This window comes from Tachyglossus aculeatus, chromosome 2 (genome assembly GCF_015852505.1).
Source record: "Tachyglossus aculeatus isolate mTacAcu1 chromosome 2, mTacAcu1.pri, whole genome shotgun sequence".
NCBI lineage: Eukaryota > Metazoa > Chordata > Mammalia > Monotremata > Tachyglossidae > Tachyglossus > Tachyglossus aculeatus.
In genome coordinates, this window is record NC_052067.1 from 25,122,348 (window position 1) to 25,148,813 (window position 26,466).

General features: G+C 42.9%; 1 protein-coding gene across 4 annotated transcripts in view; it reads right to left on the reverse strand.

The window, feature by feature from the left end:
* Positions 1-26,466, reverse strand: part of RBMS3 (RNA binding motif single stranded interacting protein 3) — a 1,223,284-nt gene that overhangs the window by 987,509 nt on the left and 209,309 nt on the right. For 3 of the 4 annotated variants that reach the window (XM_038740837.1, XM_038740835.1, XM_038740842.1), the window contains exon 1: positions 22,058-22,105. Coding sequence is in view for 1 of the 4 variants with exons in the window: in XM_038740840.1 (XP_038596768.1) it covers positions 22,058-22,126 (69 nt within the window). In the remaining 3 variants the exon portion in view is untranslated. Of the gene's footprint in view, positions 1-22,057; positions 22,127-26,466 lie in introns of those variants that run through there. The other variant, XM_038740840.1, reaches the window with a different exon arrangement.

Below are 26,466 nucleotides of genomic sequence, written 5' to 3' on the forward strand. Positions count from 1 at the left end.
CCTTAAAGCACGTAAGAGGTCATATTGGCAGAGATAATCACATTTCTTATTAGAAGTCCCTAAATAACAATCATATTTATTGAGCACTACATGCAGAGCACTGTACTAAGTGCTTGGGAGAGTACAATATAACAATAAACAGACACATTCTCCATTCACAACTAGATTGAATCCCAGAAGAAATGGAGAGGCTGATTATCTGGTTGTGAAGGGTAGGATGCAGAGAGGCCTGATAGGAGGGTGGCCACTTGTATTCATTCATTCAATCATATTTATTGAGCACTTACCATGTGCAGAGCACTGTACTAAGCTCTTGGGAAGTCCAAGTTGGCAACATATAGAGACGGTCCCTACCCAACAGCGGGCTCACAGTCTAGAAGGGGGAGACAGACAACAAAACAAAACATATTAACAAAATAAAATAAATAGAATATGTAAATATGTGCAAGTAAAATACCTACAGATTCAAGTGTATAGGTGGCACAGAAGGGAGGGTGAATAGGGGAAATCAGGGCTTAGTCAGATAGGTCTTTAGGAAAAGATGTGGCTTTAGTAGAGCTTTGAAGGTGGGGAGAATGGTGATCTGAGGGTTACTAAATGGGGAGGGAGTTTCATGTCAGTGGGAGGACTTGGGCAAGGAGTTGGCGATGAGATAGGTGAGACTGAGGTAAGAGATTAGATTGGTGCTAGAGGGACAAAGTGTTTGGGCTGGATTGCAATCAGAGCTACTGGTTGATGTGGTGGAGGGTCCTGAGGAATGGGGGGAATGTGAAATGAACTTTTTTTAAATGATTAGGCAGCAGAGTGAAGTAAAGATGAGATGGTCAGGGACACGAGGAAGGGAGGTCAGCGAGGAGGCTGATGAAGGTGAGAAAATGATGAGTGCTTGGCTAAATGTGGTAGCAGTTTGGATGGAGAGGAAAGGGCGGATTCTAGAGTAGCTGTTAAGGTGGAACAGAGAGGATTTGGTGACGGATGGGTCGCTTTCCTCCAACCCCTGCCCTTCTAGGAGCCCAACTGGGCTACATCAGGTTAACAGCTGACTTCTTGCTTAGTTCTCTGGCCATTTTCTGAATCTGACCTGTCCCCATCTGGCTGTGCCTTTCTCCATTTCGTCCTAGATTTTCTGGTTCATTACGCTAAAACGGAAATTGTCTTTGGAGTGAACTATGGCAGTGAATGATTTCTACTAAATTAGCCTGGAATTTGCCATCTTAAAGAAAACCCTATGAAACTTTATAATCATATTTACAGCTCACAGAAAAAGAAAACCCATCAGGCTGGATCTCATTTTTGAAATACCAATCCACTTGGAGCGTAGTTAGTCTATGTTACGGACTAGTGGGTTTTATTAGTTTGAAGGGGGAAAATGCTCAAATCCATCACAATGTTTAATTCTGAAACTTTGTAAAGTGGGCACTTAGCAAGCTTGGGATTTTTTTTTCATGCCAAAGAGCTGCTGCTGCCACGTTGATTTATAATGGAAGTGAAAATAATATTTGCTAGCGTGAGCCGGGTTAAGTTGCATATTTTAACGATTCCTTTTAAACAGCATTTATCAAAGACCCTCTACGCAGTCTTACTGCAGTTTACTGGAGACAAGCTACATATTTAAATATTCCGCAAATGCATTCGTATGAGAGACTTCAAACTGCTTAAGGTCTTACATTTCGATTCCTGAATTTTTTTCAGCTGATATTTTTTTTGCACCCAGTGGTGACTCAAAAGCTACATCTACTCCATCTGTGTTTCAGACCGATCACAGCCAATAAAAACCTGGTTTACACTCCCCCGGAGGACACAAACAAACATCTTCTATAGGCACAACAAAAAACTGAGGATTATCTAATACAGTGACTATAATTCAGGCAGTTATTGCATTGGATAATGAGGACAGCCTTTCCCCAAATGTTTCTCAGTAAGAGGTTTAATGATAGAATTGTCTGATGGGATTGGTAGATCACCTTCAAGACCTGCAGGGCCAGATGCAGACATTCTACTAACCTTGAGGTTTAGCATAAAGGGCTGCCTCCCACATTCCCCACGAAGTTATCACATTGCACTGCACGTGCACATATCGTAACATCATTCTCATCCTTCCATGGAAGATTTTCTCTCAACCCCCCTGTGAAGTTGTCATCTACTCCGCACCACCCCAATGATACCTCACAGCTGAGCTTCCCATTCTCCAAGATCCCAATTTACACCCACCATCCTGCCACGATCTTTGGAAGATCCCAAGTGGTTGCCATCTTCAGAAGGTGCAGCATGGCCCCCTGAAGCTATGGCTTACACATCACTTCACCTTGTAACCTCCCCAGTGCTTAGAACAGTGCTTTGCACATAGTAAGCACTTAATAAACGTTATTACTATCATTATGATTATCATTATTATTATTATTATTATTATTATTATCATCACTTACGGCCTAGTGGTCCTGAGATTGCTGGACTGAGAACCCCTATGCAGGTACTGATTACTGTGACAGCCCTCGCCTCAGTTATCTCATCTGTAAAATGGGGATTGAGCTGCGAGTCCCGCATGAGATAGGAACTGTGTCCAACCCGATTTGCTTGTATTCTCCCCAGCACTTAGCAAAGTGCCTGGCACATAGTAAGCACTTAATAAATATCATTATTAATTCTCTCTCTTTCCTCTCTCTCTCTTTCCACACTCTCTCTTTCCTGCCAGTCATCCAGCTGGGAGGTCCACAGAGTAATGGATGAGTAAGCTGACAGGGGTGTAGCAAACTACAAGGAACACCAAAGCTTTTTACTATGCTGGACACAAATGAGGTTAAAATGACTACAGCATAGGCTGATGGTGTATTGCAGTGCACTGATTGTTATCTTGGTGACCACTGGTCTTCGCTGTCTACGTCAACTAGCGATATTTCAAAATTCCTGCTGGACTTGCCGACCTCCCAGAATACCATAAGTTACTGTTCGATCAGAAACCTTCACCACTGATGTCATTGCCCCAGCAGACAGAACTGGGACTAGAACCCACGAAACAGAAATGACAGGACCAACCTTCTGGTTGTGCACTTCCTGTTACTAGATTCTGCTTCCTTCTCCAATGATTTTTAGCACAGGGCAACTCTTCAAAGTGACAGATTCCCCCTTCATCCAATGCTAGCTCAAGATGAATTTCCCAATGTTGTCTTCTCTCGTCAACCAACAAATCAGCCACTGGAATTTAGGATCCTGCTTCTGATAAGCCCTGTCAGAAGAGTGACACGTCTGTGGACATCTAAACCATATTTAATGACTGACATTGTTTCTGTTTTTTTTTTTTCTAATTCCATTGTCAGAGGTGCTCTCCAAATTAGAACAGGTCTCCCTTTTACTCATAAACACCCAATAGGGAGGGGCCTCACAAGAGATGCTTGCCCTGGGAAATATCTGTGGCTTTCATCAGAATTATTAAAAAGCAAATGAGGCCAGAAACTCTCCCCATGCCAAAATGGGCTGGAAACAAAAACAGTCCATGCAGCATTCCCACCTTCTCCAAGGCAGCTGAATAAGCATCAGATTAACTGAACAGGAAGCCAAGCATACCTGAAAATATAATTAATGCAATGTGGCTGTGTCACCATCACAAGTCCAAGCCTAAGAGAAATCTCGAAAAGAAAGATGATGCGTGAAAACAGATAATCAATTCAGTGCAGTGATACCAGCCCCACAACATTTGGGAACCAAGAAAGGGTGCTACTTTTCGTTTTGTACAAAATAAACAACAGCAAGAGTATCCCTTGAATGCTCTGATGCAAATTAAAGTATAATTTAATGTAATATCCCAAAGAGTTGAGGAAAAAAAGATTTAATACCATTTCCAGACCCTTTCAAAAGCGCACACAGGAAACAAATGCAGGTCAAGGTCACCCGAAACATGGAAAGGGGGAGGGCCATTAATAGAGAGAAAAAAAATTCAGAGAAGGATTATAAATATTTTAAAGACTAGTCTTTATTTCATAATGAGTTATACCACGTAGTTAGAGGTTTGCTTTAGTTTTAGCATTTGGTTTGGCAAACTCACTGCTTCCCTGTGGTCTTTGGGAGGAATTAGGGAGGGTGGAAGTCCTTACCATTAACTCAGTGACTTTTATGTACCCAGGTGAGCATTATTTTTCATCCAGAAAACACCTTTGATCCCACAGCGAGTTTCAAACAGTCCAAGACTGGCAACAAATCTAGCCATTAGAGTCCTTGGTCACACAGGGAGTTACTGCAGGTGTTAGAGGAAATGGCAGGAGAATGTTTGGGAATGCAGAGCTGGGCTCTTCCAGGCCCACCTGCCTATAACTCACTTAAAAGGATGCACTAGGTAATTAGAAGGGGTAACACCATAGCAACAGAATATTGCAACAGAGAAGCAGCATGGCTTAGTGGAAAGAGCACGGGCTTGGGAGCTTAGGACAAGGATTCTAATCCTGGCTCCACCACTTATCTGCTGTGTGACCTTGGGCAAGCCACTTAACTCCTCTGTGCTTCAGTTACCTCATCTGTAAAAATGGGGATTAAGACTGTGAGCCCCACATGGGACAACCTGATTACCTTGTATCTTGGGCAAGCCACTTCTTTCAGTTACCTCATCTGTAAAATGGGAATTGGGACTGTGAGCCCATGTGGGAAACTGGACTGTGTCCAACTTGATTTGTTTGTACTTAACCCAATGCCTAGCATCAAGCAAAATGTCCTCACTCCTGGCTTCAAAGCTCTCCATCACCTCACCCCTTCCTATCTCACCTCCCTTCTTTCCTTCTACAGCCCAGCCCGCACACTCGGCTCTTCTGCCACTAACCTTCTCACTGTGCCTTGTTCTCTCCTGTCCTGCTGTCGACCCCTGGCCCAAGTCCTCCCTCTGGCCTGGAATGCCCTCCCTCCACACATCTGCCAAGCTAGCTCTCTCCCTCCCTTCAAAGGCCTACTGAGAGCTCACGTCCTTCAGGAGGCCTTCCCAAACTGAGCCCCCTCCTTCCTCTCCCCCTCCTCCCCTCCGCCTTACCTCCTTCCCCTCCCCACAGCACCTGTATATATGTTTGTACGTATTTATTACTCTATTTAATCTGTACATATTTATTCTATTTATTTTATTTTATTAATATGTTTTGTTTTGTTGTCTGTCTCCCCCTTCTAGACTGTGAGCCGGCTGTTGGGTAGGGACCGTCTCTATATGTTGCCAACTTGTACTTCCCAAGCACTTAGTACAGTGCTCTGCACACAGTAAGCGCTCAATAAATATGATTGAACAAGAACACTCCTCATCGCGTCCCTTCCCCTCCCCACAGCACAGCACTTGTGTATATTTGTACATATTTATTACTCTATTAATGATGTGATTATAGCTATAATTCTGTTTATTCTGATAGTATTGTTGACACCTGTCTACTTGTTTTGTTTTGTTGTCTGCCTCCCCTTTCTAGACTGTGAGCCTGTTGTTGGGTAGGGACCGTCTCTATATGTGGCCGATTTGTACTTCCCAAGTGCATACGTACAGTGCTCTGCACACAGCAAGCGCTCAATAAATATGACTGAATGAATGAATAAATGACTGTATCTACCCCAGCGCTTCAAACAGTACTTGGCACATAGTAAGTGCTTAACAAATATCATTATCATTATTATTATTATTGTTCTTATAGGAGTGTGAGATGTGCAGGAGTCTTGGGGAGGCAGTATTTTGGGGGGAAGCATTTGTTAAGTGCTTAACCTTAGCCAGGGCCTCTACTAGCCATTGGGTTAAATGCAAGCAAATCAAGTTGGACACAGTCCAGTTTCCCACATAGACTCACAGTCATAATTCCCATTTCACAGATGAGGCAACTGAAAGAAGTGACTTACCCAAGATCATAGAGCAGATATATGGCAGAGGTAGGATTAGAACCCACATCCTTCTGCCACCAAGGCTGGTCCTTTATCCACTAGGCCACTCTGCTTCTCCTGTGGCAGTGACCTCTTCCTCCACACACAAAGTCAGGGTCTGACAGCAGCTGCCCCGGTTTTTAGCAAGAAGGATAACTCTATGTGTCGGATTCTCTCCACAAGTGGATGGAACTGACAAATCAATGGGTGATCAACTCTCTACGCTGCACGGTGGGCACACCAGCATTATCCAGCATGGCTCAGTGGAAAAGAGCCCGGGCTTTGGAGTCAGAGGTAATGGGTTCAAATCCTAGCTCCACCAATTGTCAGCTGTGTGACTTTGGGCAAGTCGCTTCACTTCTCTAGGCCTCAGTTCCCTCATCTGTCAAATGGGGATTAATAATAATAATAATTATGGCATTTATTAAGCACTTACTATGTTCAAAGCACTGTTCTAAGCGCTGGGGAGGTTACAAGGTGATCAAGTTGTCCCACATGGGGCTCACAGTCTTCATCACCATTTTACAGATGAGGCACGGAGAAGTGAAGTGACTTGCCCAAGATCATACAGCTGACAAGCGGCGGAGCCGGGATTTGAACCCATGACCTTTGACTCCAAAGCCCAGGCTCTTTCCGCTGAGCCACGCTGCTTCTGTGAGCCCGCCGTGGGACAACCTGATCACCTTGTAACCTCCTCAGCGCTTAGAACAGTGCTTTGCACATAGTAACGCTTAATAAATGTCATTATTATTATTATTGTTATTATTATTATTATCCTTTGTCTTGTTCACATTATTGTGACTTGCAGTGCCTTGTTTCCTGTTTTCAGGTCTGTTCGGCCTCTCCATTTTGTATACACTCTCTCTCTCTCTCTCTCTCTCTCTCTCTCTCTCTCTCTCTCTCTCACACACACACACACACACACACACATACACACTTTTATAAGTATTAGTTGATTCATATTTCTATGAACAGCATGAAGACAAAAGTTTTTAAAACTTGCAGCTGTGGGAAAAAAAAAGAAATCAGCAATTTCCATTTCAGGAGGATGCAAGAGAAATTATGTATCATAGACAATAAAATATTTTATTTCCAGAAACAATGATATATGAGAATTTTCAAGCACTCATTTTACACCAGATTTCCTAAAAATGCAAAACCGATTAAGCATTCCTTACCTGAGGGCATCAGTGGGATTTTACCTATTGGAGCAAACAATCTGCTTAGAATAGAGCTGGTAATAATGGAAAATAATGACTTCTCCTGGTTGGTCGATTCAACTAAACATATAATACCTTTGCTATTGAAGTGTTTCAGTGTTTACCAACGTCTACCAAACAGCAAGCAGAAAGCGCCAGTACCGGTCACCTCTACCGACGGCATGGATGCTGAAAATGACCATCATCCTTTTGTTCTACAGCAGACAAACTGAGGGAAGGCAAAATCCGCTGGAGTTGAATGATAACAGCAATAGAAGTGTCTCAGTGGGAGAAAATTTATGAACCCACATGAGCCCACTGACAGTCAGTGGGGAGAAATTTCCAATATAACCACAAATGACAATAAAAGCAACTTTTTTGGGAAGAAAAAACAAAACTGCACTTGGTCAGTGACTTGCTCTAAGTCACCTGGAAAGGTTTTTTTCTGTTTTTAATCATTTTGTCCCGTGAAAAAGCATCAGATTCCTATTACCCCCATGTTTTCAAGAAAAATACCTTGCTAGGACATCTAGCTTGATTTGAAACTCCGCATCATTTTTTTCATCTGTCTCTTCTCGGATACCCCTGCACCTGAGAATCATCCCCGAAAGGAACAAACCTGAGAAAAAGCAAGCTAGCGGTATAACGAAATTCTGGATTTGCCATTTAGCTTTCTGTTTGGAGGCCATTTAAATCAAAGAAATCAAGTTGGTAAGTCAAGCTTGAAATATTTTAAAAGCTTTGCTGGAGATGTTCCTAAAGGAAACTTTTCAGCAGTTGGCCTCTTAGAGCTGCAAGGCAGCTTATTGATGTTTCCTTTTTCATTCAGGAACCACTCCTGAGCCGTGCATGCCACCCCTGCCCTCATCACCCCAATCTCTCTCTCTCTCTCTCTCTCTCTCTCTCTCTCTCTCTCTCTCTCTTACACACACAGACACATTATGCTGCAACACAGGGACCAACATGCCAGGTTCTTACTCTGAAGCCCTAGCAGGTTCTTCATGGAGCCAGTTATGGCTCTTGAGCAGGCCTGGGGCTGGGGGAGAGCTCCCACCAACACCCCAAAACACACCGTGCAGGTGACTGTGGCCACAACCTATGTAAAAGCCATAGCAGATGATGCAGGGCCACTGAGCTCCATCTGGTCCATCACTGTAGGGAGGGAGAGTCAGAAATCAATGGCATTTATTGAAATTCTACTGTGTGCAGAACACTGTATTAAGTACTTGGGAAAGTACAATACAACAGAATCGATAGATATGTTCCCTGCCCACAGTGAACTTACAGTCCAGAGGTGAGTTCAGAGCTCATCCCGGGTTCTCCACTAGGGCAGGTCAGAGCTGATCCCAAGAGGGCCATGGAGCCTGTCCCCAACTTGGGAATTTCCCAAGAGGCAGGTGTGACCCTGGTGGACCAGAGGGCCCAGTGGGTGGCTCCAGATCGGACAGACCCATGCCTCTCTGACATTCCACCGTAAACTTTTCAAAAAAGAGAATCCTCATGGTATTGCATCCAGGGAGGAAATGCCCACTCTTTCATGGAGGGAAAACTCCACCCACCCTGAAAGCGCCCGTGGGCTCTGCCACTCTCCAGAGCCAGAAGGAGGAGGAGGAGGAGGAGGGTTAAGGACGGAACTTGGGTCTATGAAGTCCAGCCCTCGTTCCCACACCACAGCAGCACAACCACTACTGCTACTGTCATTGTCCATGGGGTAGGGAGGGATAGCATCTGCCTCCAAGTTGGGGATAGCAGGACTCATCTGTCTCCACATCTTCCCACAGCCCCAAGGTGAAGGACGAGGAGCTTCTGTCCTCCTCTGGTCCGCCTGGAAGGTGAGCGAGGGGATACAACCTCATGCCTGATTGTGTGGGCACTGCAATTTGTCTCTCTGGGGTGAAACACGGCAAGAAGAGAGGGCCGGAGAAAGAGATTAACCTCAGCCAATAGTAGGCCTTCATCTTTTCCTCCACTATCTCTAGCCTCTTGTTAAGCCCTTATTATGTGTCAAGCTCTGTTCTAAGTGCTGGGGTAGATAAAAATTAATCAGACCAGATATAGTCCTGTCTCATATCAAAGTCAACCAATCCTTTATTCATTCATTCATTCAATCGTATTTATTGAGCGCTTACTGTGTGCAGAGCACTGTACTAAGTGCTTGGGAAGTACAAGTTGGCAACATACAGAGACAGTCCCTACCCAACAGTGGGCTCACAGTCTAGAAAGGGGAGACAGAGAACAAAACAAAACATGTTAACAAAATAAAATAGAGTAAATATGTACAAATATGTACAAATTCCTCTTCCTCCCTTCCACCAATCCCTTTTCCCTCCCCCTCCTGTTGCCCTCTGTCCATCCTGCTGCCAACAACAGCTGTTGCTATGCAGCAGCCAAGAAGCCCAATGATGGAATTACATTTTGCACCATGTGTAGCGTGATGTCATGACATCACATGTCACATGGGCAGGCCCATAAATAGAACGATTGGCTCTTTGAGCAAAGGTTTCATTTTGTTTGGTCCTTCCCGAAAAGATTGCCAGGTCTTTCATTCAGTCATATTTATTGAGCGCTTACTGTGTACAGAGCACTGTTCTAAGCGCTTGGGAAGTACAAGTCGGCAGCATATGGAGACGGTCCCTACCCAACAACGGGCTCACGGTCTAGAAGGGAGAGACAGACAACAAAACAAAGCATGTAGACAAGGTATCAAAATCTGTAAGACCCTAATCCACCTGGCTCCTCAGACCAAAACACTAACCCCTCCCCATCTCTGCTCCTCATGAAATACTTATTTCCTGTTGCAATTGGGTGAGGCTGAGCTGTCAGGGAGACTCGTGTTTCTTCAGGGATTTGATTCCATGAAGACTAACTAGCAAGTAATCAGGTCATTTTGCAGATGCTGTAGATCCAAGCATCAGGCTAAATAGGCTTTAAGGACAAAAAGAGCACTTACACAGTAAGTGCTGAGGCTCTATTCTGAACACCAGACCTGATGTTCTTTACCCAGAGTATACATAGTAGCAGCTAATGTAGGCTTTGAAAATCTTGTTTTCATTCTCCTTCTTCACAAACTTAGATGATCACATGTAATTCGCATCAGATAAAATGTCTGGCTGCAGGGAGCAGGAAGGGATGGGGAAAACAATTACTCCTAGTAAAGGCCCAGGCAAACCCAGGGCATGCTTTGCTGATGTCCCTGGAATAAAGCAAGCTGACTGGACTCCATGTGTTAGAGCTGTTTACAGGCACAATACAGAGCGATACCGTGCCCAGGTCGGGCTGATTCCGTCCATCGTTCCTTCAAATGACCTTCATTCAAAACTGGACTATGAATGCGAGGAGTTACTCCCAACTCTATGCCTGCCAATTGGCTCAAATTAAAACTTAACAGCTGGAGTATTTGTGGAGTACTTTCTAAGCACCAAACGCTGAGGGACATACAAGATAATCAGACTGGATACAGTCCCTTGCAGTATAAGAGGGAGGGAGAACGGGTATTTAAACCTTATTTTACAGATGAGGAAACTGAAGCGTATTGCACATATTGAGCACTTACTAGACCCTTCCTAGTGACCTGCTTCATTGTTCAATGTCTCACATTGCGTGATACATCATTGAACTATTATATCAATCATCTGCTGCTCCTCGGGAAACCGATCTATTCCTCAGTGCATTCCAGTGAAACAAACCCTACCCACACTCTATGTTTGTTCTGTATTCTGTGGATATTAGATGGCTTCTTTCTTCAGACACCAGGTTCCTTGAGGGAGAAGTTTTTGTTATCATTCACCGCGGTTCACTCCATAGCAAAGCGACCTGGCAGTCATTCATTCATTCAATCATATTTATTGAGCGCTTACTGTGTACAGAGCACTGTACTAAGCGCTTGAAGTCAGGGCACTTCATAAGTAGAGATGAGATCTGGATATCTGATGCCAGAGTGAATAGGAAAAAATAGTGTGATGAACTAAAGTACAATAATTTAATGGATTTAAACAGAACGTTAATTTCAACTAAAAACTGTTTTCCATTGGAGTTTTACCAGTTCACCGTTCTCTCAAGGAGAGGTATTTCTTAAACTTAAAAAAAAGGAAATGCTTTCCGTTGGCAAAGAATATCAAGGTCTTATAGGGAGCAATATCTATAGCTAAGTATTATAATGCTAGGCTTCGGGAATTCATCAGCTGGATTCTCATGGCCTCACACTTCCCGGAAACCATCCTGCCCTTTGAACACCTGGCAGAGCTGAAGGGAAGTAGATAGAGGGAGAGGAAAACTGGGCATCACCCACAGTCGGCAGCAATACGGCCTCGTCTCTGTAGGCAACCGACGGCCAGCTGGTAGCGTGTGGGATGGAGCCTTTAAAACCCTCTTCTTTCCTTGTCAAGGCATGGACGCCTAGATGGATAACTAGTGGATAGAGCAGGGGCCAGAGAATCAGAAAGAACTGGGTTCTAATCTCAGCTCTGACACTTGTCTGCTGTGTGACCTTGAGCAAGTCACTTAACTTACCTGTGCCTCAGTTACCCCATCTGTAAAATGCAGATTAAGACTGTGGGACAAGGACTGTGTCCAACCCAATTACCTTATATCCATTCCAGTGCTTAGTAACAGTGCCTGGCATGCAGTAACCACTTAAACACCATTATTACTATTATTAGTGTCAAGGGCTTTCCACTTATTCACCTTTCAAGACACAGCTTGGATGGAGAGTTAGGAGGGGCAGAACGGACAGTGGAGGTTGATTAAGTGTTCAATAAATACCGTTGATTGACCGAGAGGAAAGCATTGTAGCTTAGTGTAGAAATAGCACAGGCTGGGACTCAGAAGATCCAGACACTAATCCAGACTCCACCACTAGCCTGCTGCGTGATCTTGGGCAAATCATTTAACTTCTCTGTGCCTCAGTTTCCTTGTCTGTAAACGGAGATTAAATACCTGCTTTCCTTCCACCTTAGACCACGAGTCCTATGTGGAATGGGGCTGTGTCTGACCTGATTATCTTGTATCTACTGCAGAGTTACTAGTTGTATTAATTAGTAATAAGTCCTTACCGTGGGCAGAGACAAAGAGTACTCCGGTGGGAATTAGACAAGGACCTTATTCCTCCAGGGGCTCACAATCTATGAGCTGTGCTTAGCATGGTGCTCAACACAATTAGCAGTTAAAATACTATTGTAATTTATGAATAATCCCTGAGGCATCATGGAAAACCTATACTCCTAAGCCCCATATCCCACAGCAACGGTTTGGAGAGTCAGTCAATGAATCGATGATATATAGCGAACGTTTATGCTCTCAGAGCATTGTGCAACACCACAGCAGGTGCGAGTATGCAACTCTTTATACTTGGGTGTGCAGTATTGTGAAAATGCATCTGTGCCAACAAATGCAAATTAGAATTTAGAAATTAATATCCTATTAACAAGGATAAAAGAATGAAGCCACTGCCCTTAGAAAAACCACTAATACTGGGGGGTCACAATGTTGGCAGGGATAAAACCAACTCAAGAGGAATGAAGCTACAGCAGAAATTGGTCTCTTGTCCCTTCTTCAACAAAAGGAATGCAGATGATATAAAGGGAAACATGTTGCTTGATAGAAATACCCCTATCACAACTGAAAATCCTCAGTATGCCTTTTTGGCACACATGCCTGTTGGTATTTATTTTCAGCTACTCCACTAGAGCCCACACATTTTCTGAGGGGAGAAAAAAACACAAAAACAAAAACAAAAATCAACTGTAGCCATATTTATAAGTATTTATGTGGATCAGAATGCTACATGCAGGAGAATCATGAAAAGTCAGCAGTCAAATTAAATAGGGTGTAGTAAAGACCAGCTGCGTGATATTCGTGGTCAAGAAAATGTTCAGAAACTGATCCGTGGGGAGAGGCTGATTATATTAAAAGTTATAGTAGCTCCTTCTAACCCATCATACCTAATTTTATCGACATGTATTTTGGGGAAGTTGGATCGGAGAAAATGAGTAGTCTGGAGCCAGCTCAACTTGAACAGCAAACGAACATTTTTAACCACCGGAGTACAAACAGATGTAGAGACTTCTCATTTCAGAACAGAGACAAATAGTGATAGAGCTTCACAGCTTCAAACTAACCACTAACGTGACATTTTCATTAGCGGTGAATAATCACAAGTGACGGGATCAATAGAGGTAACTAGGTACTAGCTGAGATCCCGCCTGCATCTTCCCAGCCCTAAAACAACATCCCAAGGTCACCCCCTATCTTTTTTTTTCCCTTTGGAAACATGGAGGTGCCTTTTAAAGACCTCCTCTTTCTGTTTTGGAACCGGAGTGTACTTCATGTCTAGTTCTTGAACAATCATGCCAAGCAGAGGTCACATCATAAATCGTATGTCGGTTCACAATTCCAAAAGGCTCCACTCGGGCGATTTTGCAGCTACAGAAATGATTAATGGGTTTATCCAATGCTAAGTAAAGAGCGGCAGTATTGAAGACAGGATAGTGTTACAATGCTAAAGCAATGAAGCATCGTTCCTCTCTTCAGGCAGCAATCAGCAGTCAATGAAGAAAGACGGCGAGTCAGACCCTGAGCTACAAATTGCTAAGAAGGAAAGTCTGGCTCTCAAAACGTCTTTCCCCGGTTCCTCTCACAGGGTGGAATGGTCTCGTTTGCAGCTCGCCGCCCTTCCCATCCTATCCAATTTTCGAGGAAACTTGGCAATGCCACTCTGCTACCCACACTGTAAACTTGTTGTGGGCAGGGAATGTATCTGTTATACTGTACTTTCCCAAGTGCTTTGTACAGTGCTCTGCACACAGTAAGCTCTCAATAAATACTATTGATGGATTAATATTGATTGTCATGAGGAATAGAGCCAGCTGTGTGGGATCCCAAACGACCTCTGGAAAAGAGAAGGGCCACAGCCTGAGACAAATTTGAACAGAAGACTTACCATGCGACCCTTGAATTTCCATCCGCCCCAACTCTGACACTTCAATTACCCATCAATTAATGGTAAGCGCTATCAGGCAGTTTAATATTTATTAAAATCCAAAATCACCCTATAATTTGCCCAGCATCTGAAAGCAGCACAGCAAGCTCCATTTGTGATCAAATAAATGAAATTAGCCTGAAAAGACAGGACAGTCTTGCATTTTCCAGCCTCATTAATCATCCCAGGATTAATGATGCAATTAAATAATTCTGATCAATTCCACATATTTTTCAGGACACAGAGTAATTCTACTTCCACAGGAGATAGCTGTGCCCCATCTCACTGAGCGGGAATCCCTGAAAGGCTCCTGGTAAAGACAAATCAGCAGGAACAAAATGTCTCCTCCTCCCATAGCATGCAGTTCCAAAGATGTTGGCAAGCAAGCACCCAAGGACTTCGTGTCTAATGCAAGCAGGAGGACGAGTAGCATTAACTCCACACGTTTGTCCTCCATCCCAAGGATGTCACAGCTCAGCATCAATTACCTGAAATGTCACCATTTGTGACTACTGAATTTGCAACTGCAGAAGTGACAGGGATGCCAGACGGCCTAAATGAGAGCTTGAATTGAGGGGAGGCAGTTAACTAGTCATGGGGAGTAGCAGTGGAAAGAAAAATAAGTGGTGTAGGGGGGAAGAGGAACGGAACAAAGAGAAGGAAAGAGATAGGTGAAGAGCAATGCTAGAAACATGTCTTCCTGGGGATTTCCTTTACAAAGGACTAACTGCCTACTTTTCCTTCTGGCACCACAAACAAGCCTATCTCCTCTTCCTATAGGAATGTCACTTTGCCACAACCCACTGGCTTATGAAAAAGATGTGGACACCGCCAAAATAGACAACTGAGCCAATCCAATTGAACCTCAATTGTTTAGGCTGCGCCTTCAGTGCGTCCTCTTATTAATAATAATAATGTCATTTGTTAAGCACTTGCTATCTGCCAAGCACTATTCTAAGCTCTAATAATAATAATTGTGGTATTTATTAAGTGTTTACCATGTGCTAGGCACTGTACTAAGTACAGGGGTAAATACAAGTTTATCAGGTTGGACACAGTCCCCTTCTCACGTGGAGACTCAGTCTCAATCCCCATTTTATAGGTGAGGTAACTGAGGCACAGAGAAGTGAAGTGACTTGTCCAAGGTCACCCAGCAGACAGATGATGGAGCCAGTTTAAGAACCATGATCTTCTGACTCTCAGGGCCACTAAACCATGCTGACAGAAGGATAATCATGGTACTCGTTAAGTGCTCTGTGCAAGACACTGTGCTGAGCACTGAGCTGGATGCAAAGCATCATCATCATCATCAATCGTATTTATTGAGTGCTTACTGTGTGCAGAGCACTGTACTAAGCGCTTGGGAAGTACAAGTTGGCAACATATAGAGACAGTCCCTACCCAACAGTGGGCTCACAGTCTAAAAGCAAATTGGCTTGGTCACAGTCCCTGGCTCACATAGCGCTTAGAGTGTAGTGGATAGAGCATGGGCCTGGGATTCTGAAGATCATGGGTTCTAAGCCCAACTCTGCCACTTGTCTGCTGTGTGACCTTGGGCAAGTCACTTCCCTTCTCTGTGCCTCAGCTTTCTCATCTGTAAAATGGAGATTGAGACTGTGAACCCCCATGGGACAGAGACTGGGTCCAACCCAATTTGCTTGCATCCATCCTAGTGCTTAGAACAATGCCTGGCATATAGTGAGCACTTAAATATCATATTTTTAAAAAACAATTTATTTTTAATCTCCGTTTTATGGATCAGGTAACTGGGATACAGAGAAGTGAAATGACTTGCCCAAAGGTCACAGCAGACCAGTGGTGGAGCTGGGATTAGAACCCAGTTCCTTCTGGCTTTCAGGCCAGTGCTCTATCTGCTAGGCCACACTGCTTCTTCCTTATTTTTCTCACACTTGAGGGCAGTAATAGTTTTTAATCAGGAGGGCCTACTACTTGGGGACTATTTCTCTGCCTTCAATCAATCATATTCATTAAGCCCTTACTGTGCGCTAAGCATTTGGCAAAGTACAATGCAACAGAGTTGGTAGACACATTCCCTGCCCACAAGGAGCTTACAGTCTAGAGGGGGGGATGGACAGAAACTGAGATCGATTACACATCCGTACTCAAATGGTGTGGGGCTGAAGTTGGGGTGAATAGCAAATGTTTAAAGAATAAAAATGCAATGGCAGTACAGAAGGGAGAAAGAGTAGGGGAAATGAGAGCTTAGCCAGAGAAGGCCTCTTGGGTGAGATGTGATTTTAATAAGGCTTTGGAGCTGGAGAGAGTGGTGGTCTGTCAGATACGAAGGAGTATGTATATATATTTGTACATATTTATTACTCTATTTATTTATTTATTTATTTTACTTGTACATATCTATTCTATTTATTTTATTTTGTCAGTATGTTTGGTTTTGTTCTCTGTCTCCCCCTTTTAGACTGTGAGCCCACTGGTGGGTAGGGACTGTCTCTATATGTTGCCAATTTGTACTTCCCAAGCGCTTAGTACAGTGCTCTGCACATAGTAAGCGCTCAATAAATATGATTGATGATGATGATGATGAGTAGGGAGTTCCAGGCCAGAGGGAGGATGTGGGCAATGTGTCGGCGGGCAAAGCAGACAAGACCGACGTACAGTGACTATGTTCCTGTTAGAGGAGTGAAATGAGCGGGCTGGGTCGTAATAGAGAGAAGCAGCGTGGCTCAGTGGAAAGAGCCTGGACTTTGGAGTCAGAGGTCATGGGTTCAAATTCCAGCTCCGCCGTCAGCTGTGTGACTTCGGGCAAGTCACTTCACTTCTCTGGGCCTCAGTTCCCTCATCTGGAAAATGGGGATTAAAACTGTGAGCTCCCAGTGGGACAACCTGATCACCTTGTAACCTCCCCAGCACTTAGTACAGTGCTTTGCACATAGTAAGTGCTTAACAAACACCATTATTATTATTATTATTATTAATAGGAAATATTAAAGGTGAGAGATAGGAGCTGAAATCTAAATCAATCAGTTTTGTTTCTTTGCTAGAAGCTCCAGGAAAAGGTTTGGTGGGAGAAAAGATTGAACTGAGGACTAAAATGAGGGCTGGGAATTTCAGTGGGTTTCAGATATTACATTCTACTCTTGTCCTTTCTACTGTGTATACTAAATAGTTGGCTTTATGGTCTGGGATGAAAGTAGCCGTGTATCCCCTAAAGAGCGGGACAGATGGCAGCCGCTCCAAACATCCACCCCACACCACACCAGAGGAACTTTTCACCACGTCCAGGCCCTAGGATTTGTACCAGTCCTTTCCCATGGCTCGAACTTCTGCTGAAACAGGCACACTAATCACACAGCTATTGAAATCCTGCCAACTCATATTAACTGACTTTAGGATGTAATGACAATTAAATATCTGGCCCGATTTACTTGTGTTAGTCAACAGCCACCTCCTCGCCTGCCACTCTTACTTAAAACCATTGGATTTCATTTTTTCCTTAATTTTGCTTCAGTGGTTTTGGCTACCCACTTCTATCCTTTCAGACAGCCAACCCCCAGAAAGCTGGATTGTCGGTAAATTAAACATCTAAGTAAGGGAAAATGGCCAATCTCACCACTCTGCATATGGACTGAGCAGATGTTACCCACAGTGACTGTGGTAGGAGATATAATAACAATAATAATAATAATGACATTTATTAAGCGCTTACTATGTGCAAAGCACTGTTCTAAGCACTGGGTAGGTTGCAAGGTGATCAGGTTGTCCATGGGGGACTCAAAGTCTTAACCCCAATTTTACAGATGAAGGAACTGAGGCACAGAGAAGTTAAGTGACTCGCCCAAGGTCACACAGCTGACAATTGGTGGAGCTGGGATTTGAACCCGTGACCTCTGACTCCAAAGCCCGTGCTCTTTCCACTGAACCATGCTGCTTCTCTATCTCTCCTGCTCCAGTATCACACAAGTGACAACAGAAAAGTAGTGTAGCCTAGTGGAAAGATCACAGTCCTGTGAGTCAGAGGACCTGGGTTCTAATCCCAGCTCCACAACTTGTCCTTTCTGTGACCTTGGGCAAGTCACTTAACTTCTCTGTGCCTCAGTTCCCTCTTCTGTAAAATGGGAATTCAATGCCTATTCTCCCTCCTACTTAGACTGTGAGCCCCATGGGGGACCTGATTGACTTCTAACTATCCCAGCACTTAGTACAGCGCTTGACACATAGAAAGTGCTTAACAGATATTGCAATTATTATCATTATTAAAGTTATACATAAGGATATTTTCCAATTCCAGGAGGTAAGGATGAAAAAAAACCTGTGTAGCACCTTCCAGGTAAAAAATATGCTTTAGGGGATTTTCTTCAGTATGTCATCTTTCATCTCCGAGGATGCACACGCGGTTAATATTATGCCCGTTTTTGCAGTTCCAAAAGCAGAAGTTGTACGTGACTCATTTCGAAGGGTCCTTATCTGGGCCCATTCCCAGTCACATTAGCCCTGCCCTTATAGGTGGGTGAGAGTCCAAGTGGAAGGGAAAGGCACTGGACTGCAGATGGAGGCTCCCTCATGCTTTACAGAAATAGACACCAGACACATCTTTGACTCTTGCTACACTGCAGTGGAGCAAATGTTCATATTTACTCTAACGATCCATTAAGAGGCTAAATCAGACCTTCTAAAATAGGGTATCTGGCCCCTCTTTAGGGCTTAATATATGCATATGTCAGTCTGAAAGTCCTTCCTACATTCCAATATATTTTCCAAAAGGAAGTCAATATGAGGAGGGTGGAAATGCCACTACTTCGAAATTGATTTCTAGTCTCAAAAGTACCAGTCATGTAACCTTGTTAAATTTGATATGGCGGGTTTTCGAAGGCCGCACTCTGCTTCCCTGGTAAAGATCGAGGAAAACGTGGACTCAAAGAACTTGAATTTTAATAGTGCCCTTTTCTCGAATATTGTGACCCAAATGGTTTAAAGGCACTACAGAGCCGTTCTTACACCCTAGACCCAGGGATGAAAACAGATCTTGGGATTCAGTGACACATTTTGCCAATGCTTAATAGTGCACAACAAAAGGAATCAAGTTTGGAGCTCCATCCTTACCATTTAGCCCCAGGCTTGGAATTCCAATCAGCACCTGCAATATCTATGGAGCCCATTAATCCATTAAACCCCACACCCAAAAGACAAGGGTTTATGATAAACGTCCATTAAAAAGAAAGATAAGAATGCAAATGACAGTGGTGGAGAAAATTTGCACACTGTGGGACCGAGGTCGAGAAAGATTACTCTAAATGTGTGTGAGGACAGCAGGATATGGCTCCTTGGCAGATTCTCTAGACTGTAAACTCACTGTGGCCAGGGAGTATGCCCGCCAAATCTCTTGCATTGTACTCTAGCAAGCACTAAGTACAGTGCTCTGCACATAGTAAGCACTCAATAAATATGATTGATTGAGGGCAGAGACATAGCCCCCAAGTAGTAGACCCTCTTGATTAAAAACCAATACCGCTCTCAAGTGTGAGAAAAATAAGAAAAAGGATGAGACTCACACTAAAGCCTAAACAAATACCACTGATGATAATATATGGGAAGTGAGTTGGCACATTTTCCAATATCATTTCTAAAACTTAAAAAAAAATCACTGGCGAAATTCATTATATCAGGCCAGAATATAAGAAGCCTGGAGTGGTCTTTTTTAATATAAAGTTAGATATCAGTGCTTCGTTCATCCTATATAACTTTTCAATGCAACTTTCAGGATGATGCTCAAAATTGATTGCTAATGTTGGTGGAAGAAATCCCACACAGACTCATGGAGGAATTAAAAACACCGATTATTGTTCTGTGTATAGTGTTTTTATTCTTCACTCCATGTTGTCTCTTGTTCTGCTAGGGAGTTCTCCTAAATAAAAGATCCAAAATCTGGATGCAACCTTAATTTATTTTATCTGGTCCCTTCTGGAGTGTGAGGAAGGTGTGGGAGGGGAGGGGAAAACCAACCACTGAGGATAATAATAATAATAATGGCATTTGTTAAGCACTTACCATGTGCTAAGTGCTGGGGGGGATACAAGGTAATCAGGTTGTCCCACGTGGGGCTCACAATCTTAATCCCCATTTTACAGATGAGGTAACTGAGGTACAGAGAAGTTGTGACTTGCCCAAAGTCACACAGCTGACAAGTGGCAGAGATGACCGCTGGCTCCCAAACCCGTGATCTATCCACTGAGCCACGCTGCTGAGGATGGGACCTTCCCTAACCTTGAGAAAGGCACTTGGTCATAGGTCTCCGAGTCAACAAGAACCCCGGTGATGATTAGGATTATGGTTTTTATTATGTGCTTACTATGCATCAAACACTTTGTGGAGCTGAAGGAACAACCTGCCAAAACCAGGGTTCAAACCAGGGACCTTCAGAGTGGAGCAAGAGCACACCCAAGATATATCAGGCATGCACACCAACCACATATACACAAGGGTTTCATCAAGAGAGTCACTAAAGAGAAGGCTCTACCTGACCCTATAGGGGTACAAATGCTCAACTCTCAGTTTCTGGTAGGGTACTTGTGTGACCCCAACAGCCCCTTGATGGAAAACCAGGAGAAGCAATCAAAATTTGCCACTGGTTAATGGCCCAGGGCTGGAGCTCAGAATTTTACCCAGGCAAAGTCCTTTCTAGGTTAACTGCTGGCAATTCTTTTCACATATACCCACCCTTGCCTCAGTGGGTGTTTTCAACACATGTTTTGGCCGGAATGGGATTAGAAAATCATAAAAACACTCTTCCAGCACAAACCCATTCGAGTCCAGCAGGCCAGGTTGACCAAGATTTGCCTGTGTGCTCGATCGCAGTGCCATGAGTTTTCCTAATGAAATGTTTTGAGAGAACGCAACCCTTGTGTTTTTAGGAAAGCAGAGGGTATGCGTTCCTTGACCGCCCAGCCTTGCCCATTAGTGAAGCTTTAAATGGAGCTTTTTAAAGTAAAGGTTCCAAATGGTTGAACATTTGGGAAGGCGGAAGGGTCAATTTCAAATGCAACCTCTTGATTTTCATATTCTGTCACATCTAGCTGTGGTATTTCCATTCTCCTTTCCAAGGATACCACCCAGATCTGTAAGTCATAGAAAAGCCAAACAAAACCAATGCCAAAGAAGGCCCACCTAGAATATCCGTACACCCTCCACATTCTTCACTCACTCCCAAGTCCAGGCTTTGAGTCCCCTTCTGGCTTCAATCATTGGCACTCACTCCCAGTATCCCCAAAAAGCATAACATTTGTGTCAGTATCTGCAGTGAATTGTATCGAATGCCAACTACTAAGTACTAAGTACAAAGTACTAAGCAAAAGAGCAAGGAAATTCTAGTAGGGAAACACACCACACACAATTGAATGAATATATATACACACATATATGTGTGTGTGTGTGTATATATATATATATATAAAATCGATAAAAGTGAACACAAATAACTCAAAAATACATGAGTAACTGAAGTTACATCATCAGGAAAGTGGGCATAATCAGAGATTAATTAGTGGTCTAATCTGAAAATGCCTCATAGAAGAGATGACTTTTAAAAATAGATTTGAAGGAGTGGAGGGAAGTGGTTTGATAGAATTGTGAAAGGGCAGCCCAGGCAGAAGAAATAAGTGAATAAATACAAACATGAGACCAACTGTAAAACAAGTACAAAATAGTGTGCCTGTCCACGGCTCCTTCTTCCAGGACAGTTCTCTGATAGTAAGGTGAATGAAATCAGTATTCTTTTCTGCTCACCTGACATATGCTGATGCTGACCCTGCATGGCTTCACAAATGGCTAATTACTAGGTTGCTTCCAGTATTTTCTGCACAAATGTATTACATTTGACCACAGTAAAGTGGAAGCTGAACAGGGCCAGAATCCCTGCAATTGATTTGGCTTATACTTGCAGCTGCAGAATGCCTCGAAGCTAGTCATTCCAGCAAATATGATGAATAATTACATGGTAAAACACACAGATAAGAATACGTTCTCCTTGGAAAGGGCAGATTACCTGATGTGGCTGTGAACTGGACCATCTGCTGTATGAAGGAGCACCTGAAGTCTTGTTGGCTACCGTCCTCTGCAAATAATAAAGAAGAATCCATGCTGTCAGCCAAAACCTACTACAAATATCTCTTTATAAACTTCATAATTAATTCCTCCATCCCAAAAGAGTAATCTTCATTAGTTGATGTCTGCCGTGCTTCAGGGTCTTGTTTTCTTTCACACTCATTTCTCAGTGATAGGCCCAGCGCTTAGCACTGTGCTTGGCACATAGTAAGCGCTTAACAAATACCATAATAATAATTATTATTATTATTATGATGATTCTCAGACCCAGATACCCTGAACCTTGTCAGTGGCACTGGACGAATTTGTCGAAAAGCCATTAAATGAAGATTCAACCTCAATAATTCAGCCTAGCTGATGCAGATTGCATGATGATTTGGGCATACCCCTTCCACTTCTATTATCCTCTGCTGCCCAAGTTAGATATTGATCTAACGTGGGAAGAGTTTCATCAACATGTGGTTAGCAATGCCTCAGTTAACTGGGAAGCAGGTGACTCAGGAGGAGGAAAATATTCCAAGCATCTCTATTTAGCAATCATTTTGCACATATCTGCAATATAGACAGGTTTTATAGAAAAAGACACAGGCCAGTAGATAAACGATAAAACTACAGCACATGGAAAGAGAGATACATCTGCTCTTAAGTACTATGAAGAAATTACAATTTAGCATTCACTCTAAATTTAATCTTTTCATTAAGACCAGGCTCTCCCTACACCTTCATTAAGTCCAAAGTTGTGAAAGCTTACTCTGTGAAAATTCAGAATAGTGACTTAACTGATTAGTACATAAAAGTTATCACACAGAAAATAGTGACCAGCTATTCTTCAGATCGTATGAGAAAATGTACAAACTGCAGCATCAGAGGTTTAGTTTAATATTGTTGGAAACAACAGAAGGAAGATGTGGAATCTCACTGGCTAGTTCTGAAAGCAGGCTTTAGGATGGCTTAAGTACAGGAAATCAAGAAACAGGTGGAAGGACTAGATGCAATATTACAGCTCTTTCCAAATATGATTCTTGGGGATGTAATAGTACAAAATTATCCTCCATTCTAAAAATAATGGCAACAGGCCAATATCAAACTGTCAGTTGCCACTCAACTTCAAGCTTTGAGCAGCTTGTTTTTATTTCCTTCAAAACACCATGCGCCTGAAACTAGACACAAAGGCGAATCAAATGTAGTGTGCCCAGACACAAAAATATAAAATATATACTGAAATAAATATATGTTTGAGGATTTAACTGTAATAGTTCAATAGGGAATACATATGCAGCCCTTTCTCAGTAAGTTCTGTAGAAGAAAACTTAGTGGTTAATGATCAAGTTCCTTCTCAAAGGGGCAAAATGAATTCATTTGAAATTCTGACAGTAAAATCAATACACGAAGTGCTTAGTACAGTGCTCTGCACAAATAATAATAATGGCATTTGTTAAGCTCTTACTATGTGCAAAGCACTGTTCTAAGTGCTGAGCACTGTTGTAAGTGCTGAGCACAAAGTAATCGCTCAGTAAATATCATTAATGATGACTAAGTCTCGGGTTTTGTGATCAGTCAATTGTTTTTATTAAGCACTTGTGTGCAGAGATCCAAAACTAAGCACCTGGAAGAGTTCAAAATTATGAGTTGTAATCCTTGCCCACAAGGAGGTTACACTCTAGCATGGTAGACAGACAGTAAATTACAATTAAGAGGAAGTGATGTAAGATATGTATAAAATGCTATGGGTGATTGTAAGTGCTCAAGAGGACATCAGAGGAGGGATAATAATCATGGTATTTGTTAAGCGCTTACTATGTGCCAAGGGATGTAAGGTGGGGAGATGAGAAATTAATTGGGTTAGCGAAATAGATTTAGGAATCAATTAACAGTATGTGAGTTCTTACTGTGTGCTGAGCACATGGGAAAGTACAATAGAGAAATGATCCCAACCCACAGGGAATTTACCATCTAATAAAGTCTGCAGTCTATTTACATAAAAGTAGTACTTGAAGTCACGAGAGTGGATGGAATTAGTGGAAAAGTTAAAAGAGAATGGAATCCAAAACAGAGCTTTGAAGGACACCCACAGTTAGAGGGTGAGAAGCAGAGAAATAGCCAGCAAAAGAGATTGAGGAAATTCCACCCGAGGTGTAAGAGGAAAAACAGAAGAATTCTATGTGTAAAGTCAAGGTTGAAGTTCCCAGAAGGAAATGATCTAAGTTATTCAATGTGGCCAAGGAGGATTAGGTCAGAGAAGAGTCTGTTACATTTGACAAGAATGGATCATTGGTGACCTTGGAGATTGTGGTCTCAGTAGAGTGAAGTGGGCAGAAATTATATCGTAGAACATGAAGAAGAGAACTGCAGGAGAGAAAGCAAGGCAGTGCATGTATATAATCTTCTGAGGAGTTTGGTTAGGAGATGGGGTGATAGCTGGAAGATGCAGTGGGATCCAAAGAATTGTTTCTAGAATAGGGCGGACCTGGTGCATGTGTTTGGTTTTTTGCGTGTTTTTCCACATAAATGGCATTTATTGAGCACTTACTAGGGTAGATAAACGCTAATCAGATTGGTCCCAGTCCATGGGGCTCACGGTCTTAATCCCCATTTTACAGATAAGGTAACTGAGGCACAGAGAAGTTAAGTGACTTGCTCAAGGTCACACAGCAGACAAGTTGCGGAGCCAGGATTAGAACCCAGGTCCTTCCGACTCCCAGGCATGTGCTATAACCATTAGGCCATGCTGCTTCTGGGATTGAAAGCGTTCACTTATTCAATCGTGTTTACTAAGCGCTGTGTGCAGAGCAGTGGGGAAAGCGTCATCTGGGTGAGTATTCAAAGATGGAGATCAGAGACTGTGATTTCACAAACCTCTCATTTTCTCTATGGCTACACTGGTTTGCTCGTGTATCAGTATTGTACTCTTCTGATAAGTGGTTTAAGTCATCATTAATTTTAGAAAAATGACATTGCATGGAGGACTGACTTCTAATGGATACAGCTATAATGGATAATCAATTTGAGAACAAAATCAGATTTCCAAGCCTGACATATTAAATTAATTTTGTTTGTTACAGTCAAACCTAGTGTGTGTGGAGATGAGTATGTATTGAACCCCACAAAGAAAAAGCACCTCTATAGACCTTACCAACATAAGCGGAGCTTTGAAAAGTAGAGTTGGAGACGAAAAGCCACCAGAAGTAGTTAATAGGTTTTGTTTTCCTAAATAATCATTATAAAGCACGCTTAAGACAAAACGTTGTATTTTCAGAATAAATCAAATGAGCATCAATCTAGCTAGCTCCCAAAATTCACTTTCCTTGATTCCTTTAGTAAATTAACAAAATAAAGGCTCTTAATGCTGAATTTTAACACTCAGGCTAAAATGAGAAAGAGAGATCCCTGCAGAATCTAGATGACAATGAACCTTCTTACATCGCTGGGGCCCAGTGTGCAAACCAGGAAACGCTCCTGTTGCACTCTGTTTTAGTGCAAGGGAGAGGATCTAGAATTGGTGCCCTACAAGGCCAGGGAGTGGATTCAAGAGAAAAAAAAATCAAGGTCTAAATAAATGAAATCAATGCAGAGCATCATACTACGTACTTGAGTGAGTCCAAAAGGACTGAGTTGGTAGACACGTTCCCTGCCAACAGCAAGCTTACAGTCTAGAGGAAAAGGATTCATTTAGCATCTTTCAGAGAGCACTTTTTTGGCATGAGAGCAGTAAAGTAGTTAATTCTGAGGCCTTCTTTCATGGAGACTGTTACCCAGAGGTCGAGAAGGAAGTGATGTGAGACAGTCTAAAAGGTGTTTCAGACTCAACAGAAATTCAGAGCCCAGAAGTAACGCCAGCTCCAGCAGCCCTCCCTCCAGAGAGCAAGCTATGCCTCAGAGTGCTGAAGTGCCTTCCCCAAATACGTCGGTCACTTTGAGGTACACTTATGCATCACCAGGAAATGAAGAACGTGGGGCAGGCTTTCGCTTCAACCGACTGGGGTTTCCTAACTCGGCTTCAGGCGCAAAGCAGTGGTAAGTCTTTAAGACACGATTATGAACAAACGGTTTTTAAAATCCCCCAACTACCCATTGAACATCTGCTTTCAACATCCTCTCAGTGTAAATACATTGGCAAACGTGACCCCAAGTAACACCATTAGTTATTTGGACGGACTGAACGCTGTCTGTAAGGCAGACACAACATTTGGGGAGGTGCCTCGCTCTGAAATTATTAGAATTTCAGGTGGAGCTAAATCAACTAATGCCAAGGATCATTCAGTTGGAGAGCCAGTCCAAAAGAACAAATGTGCTCGACTTCAAGTCTGAGGTTTTTAGTGTGCTGCAGAGAAGCCTATGCCAAATGAGAGC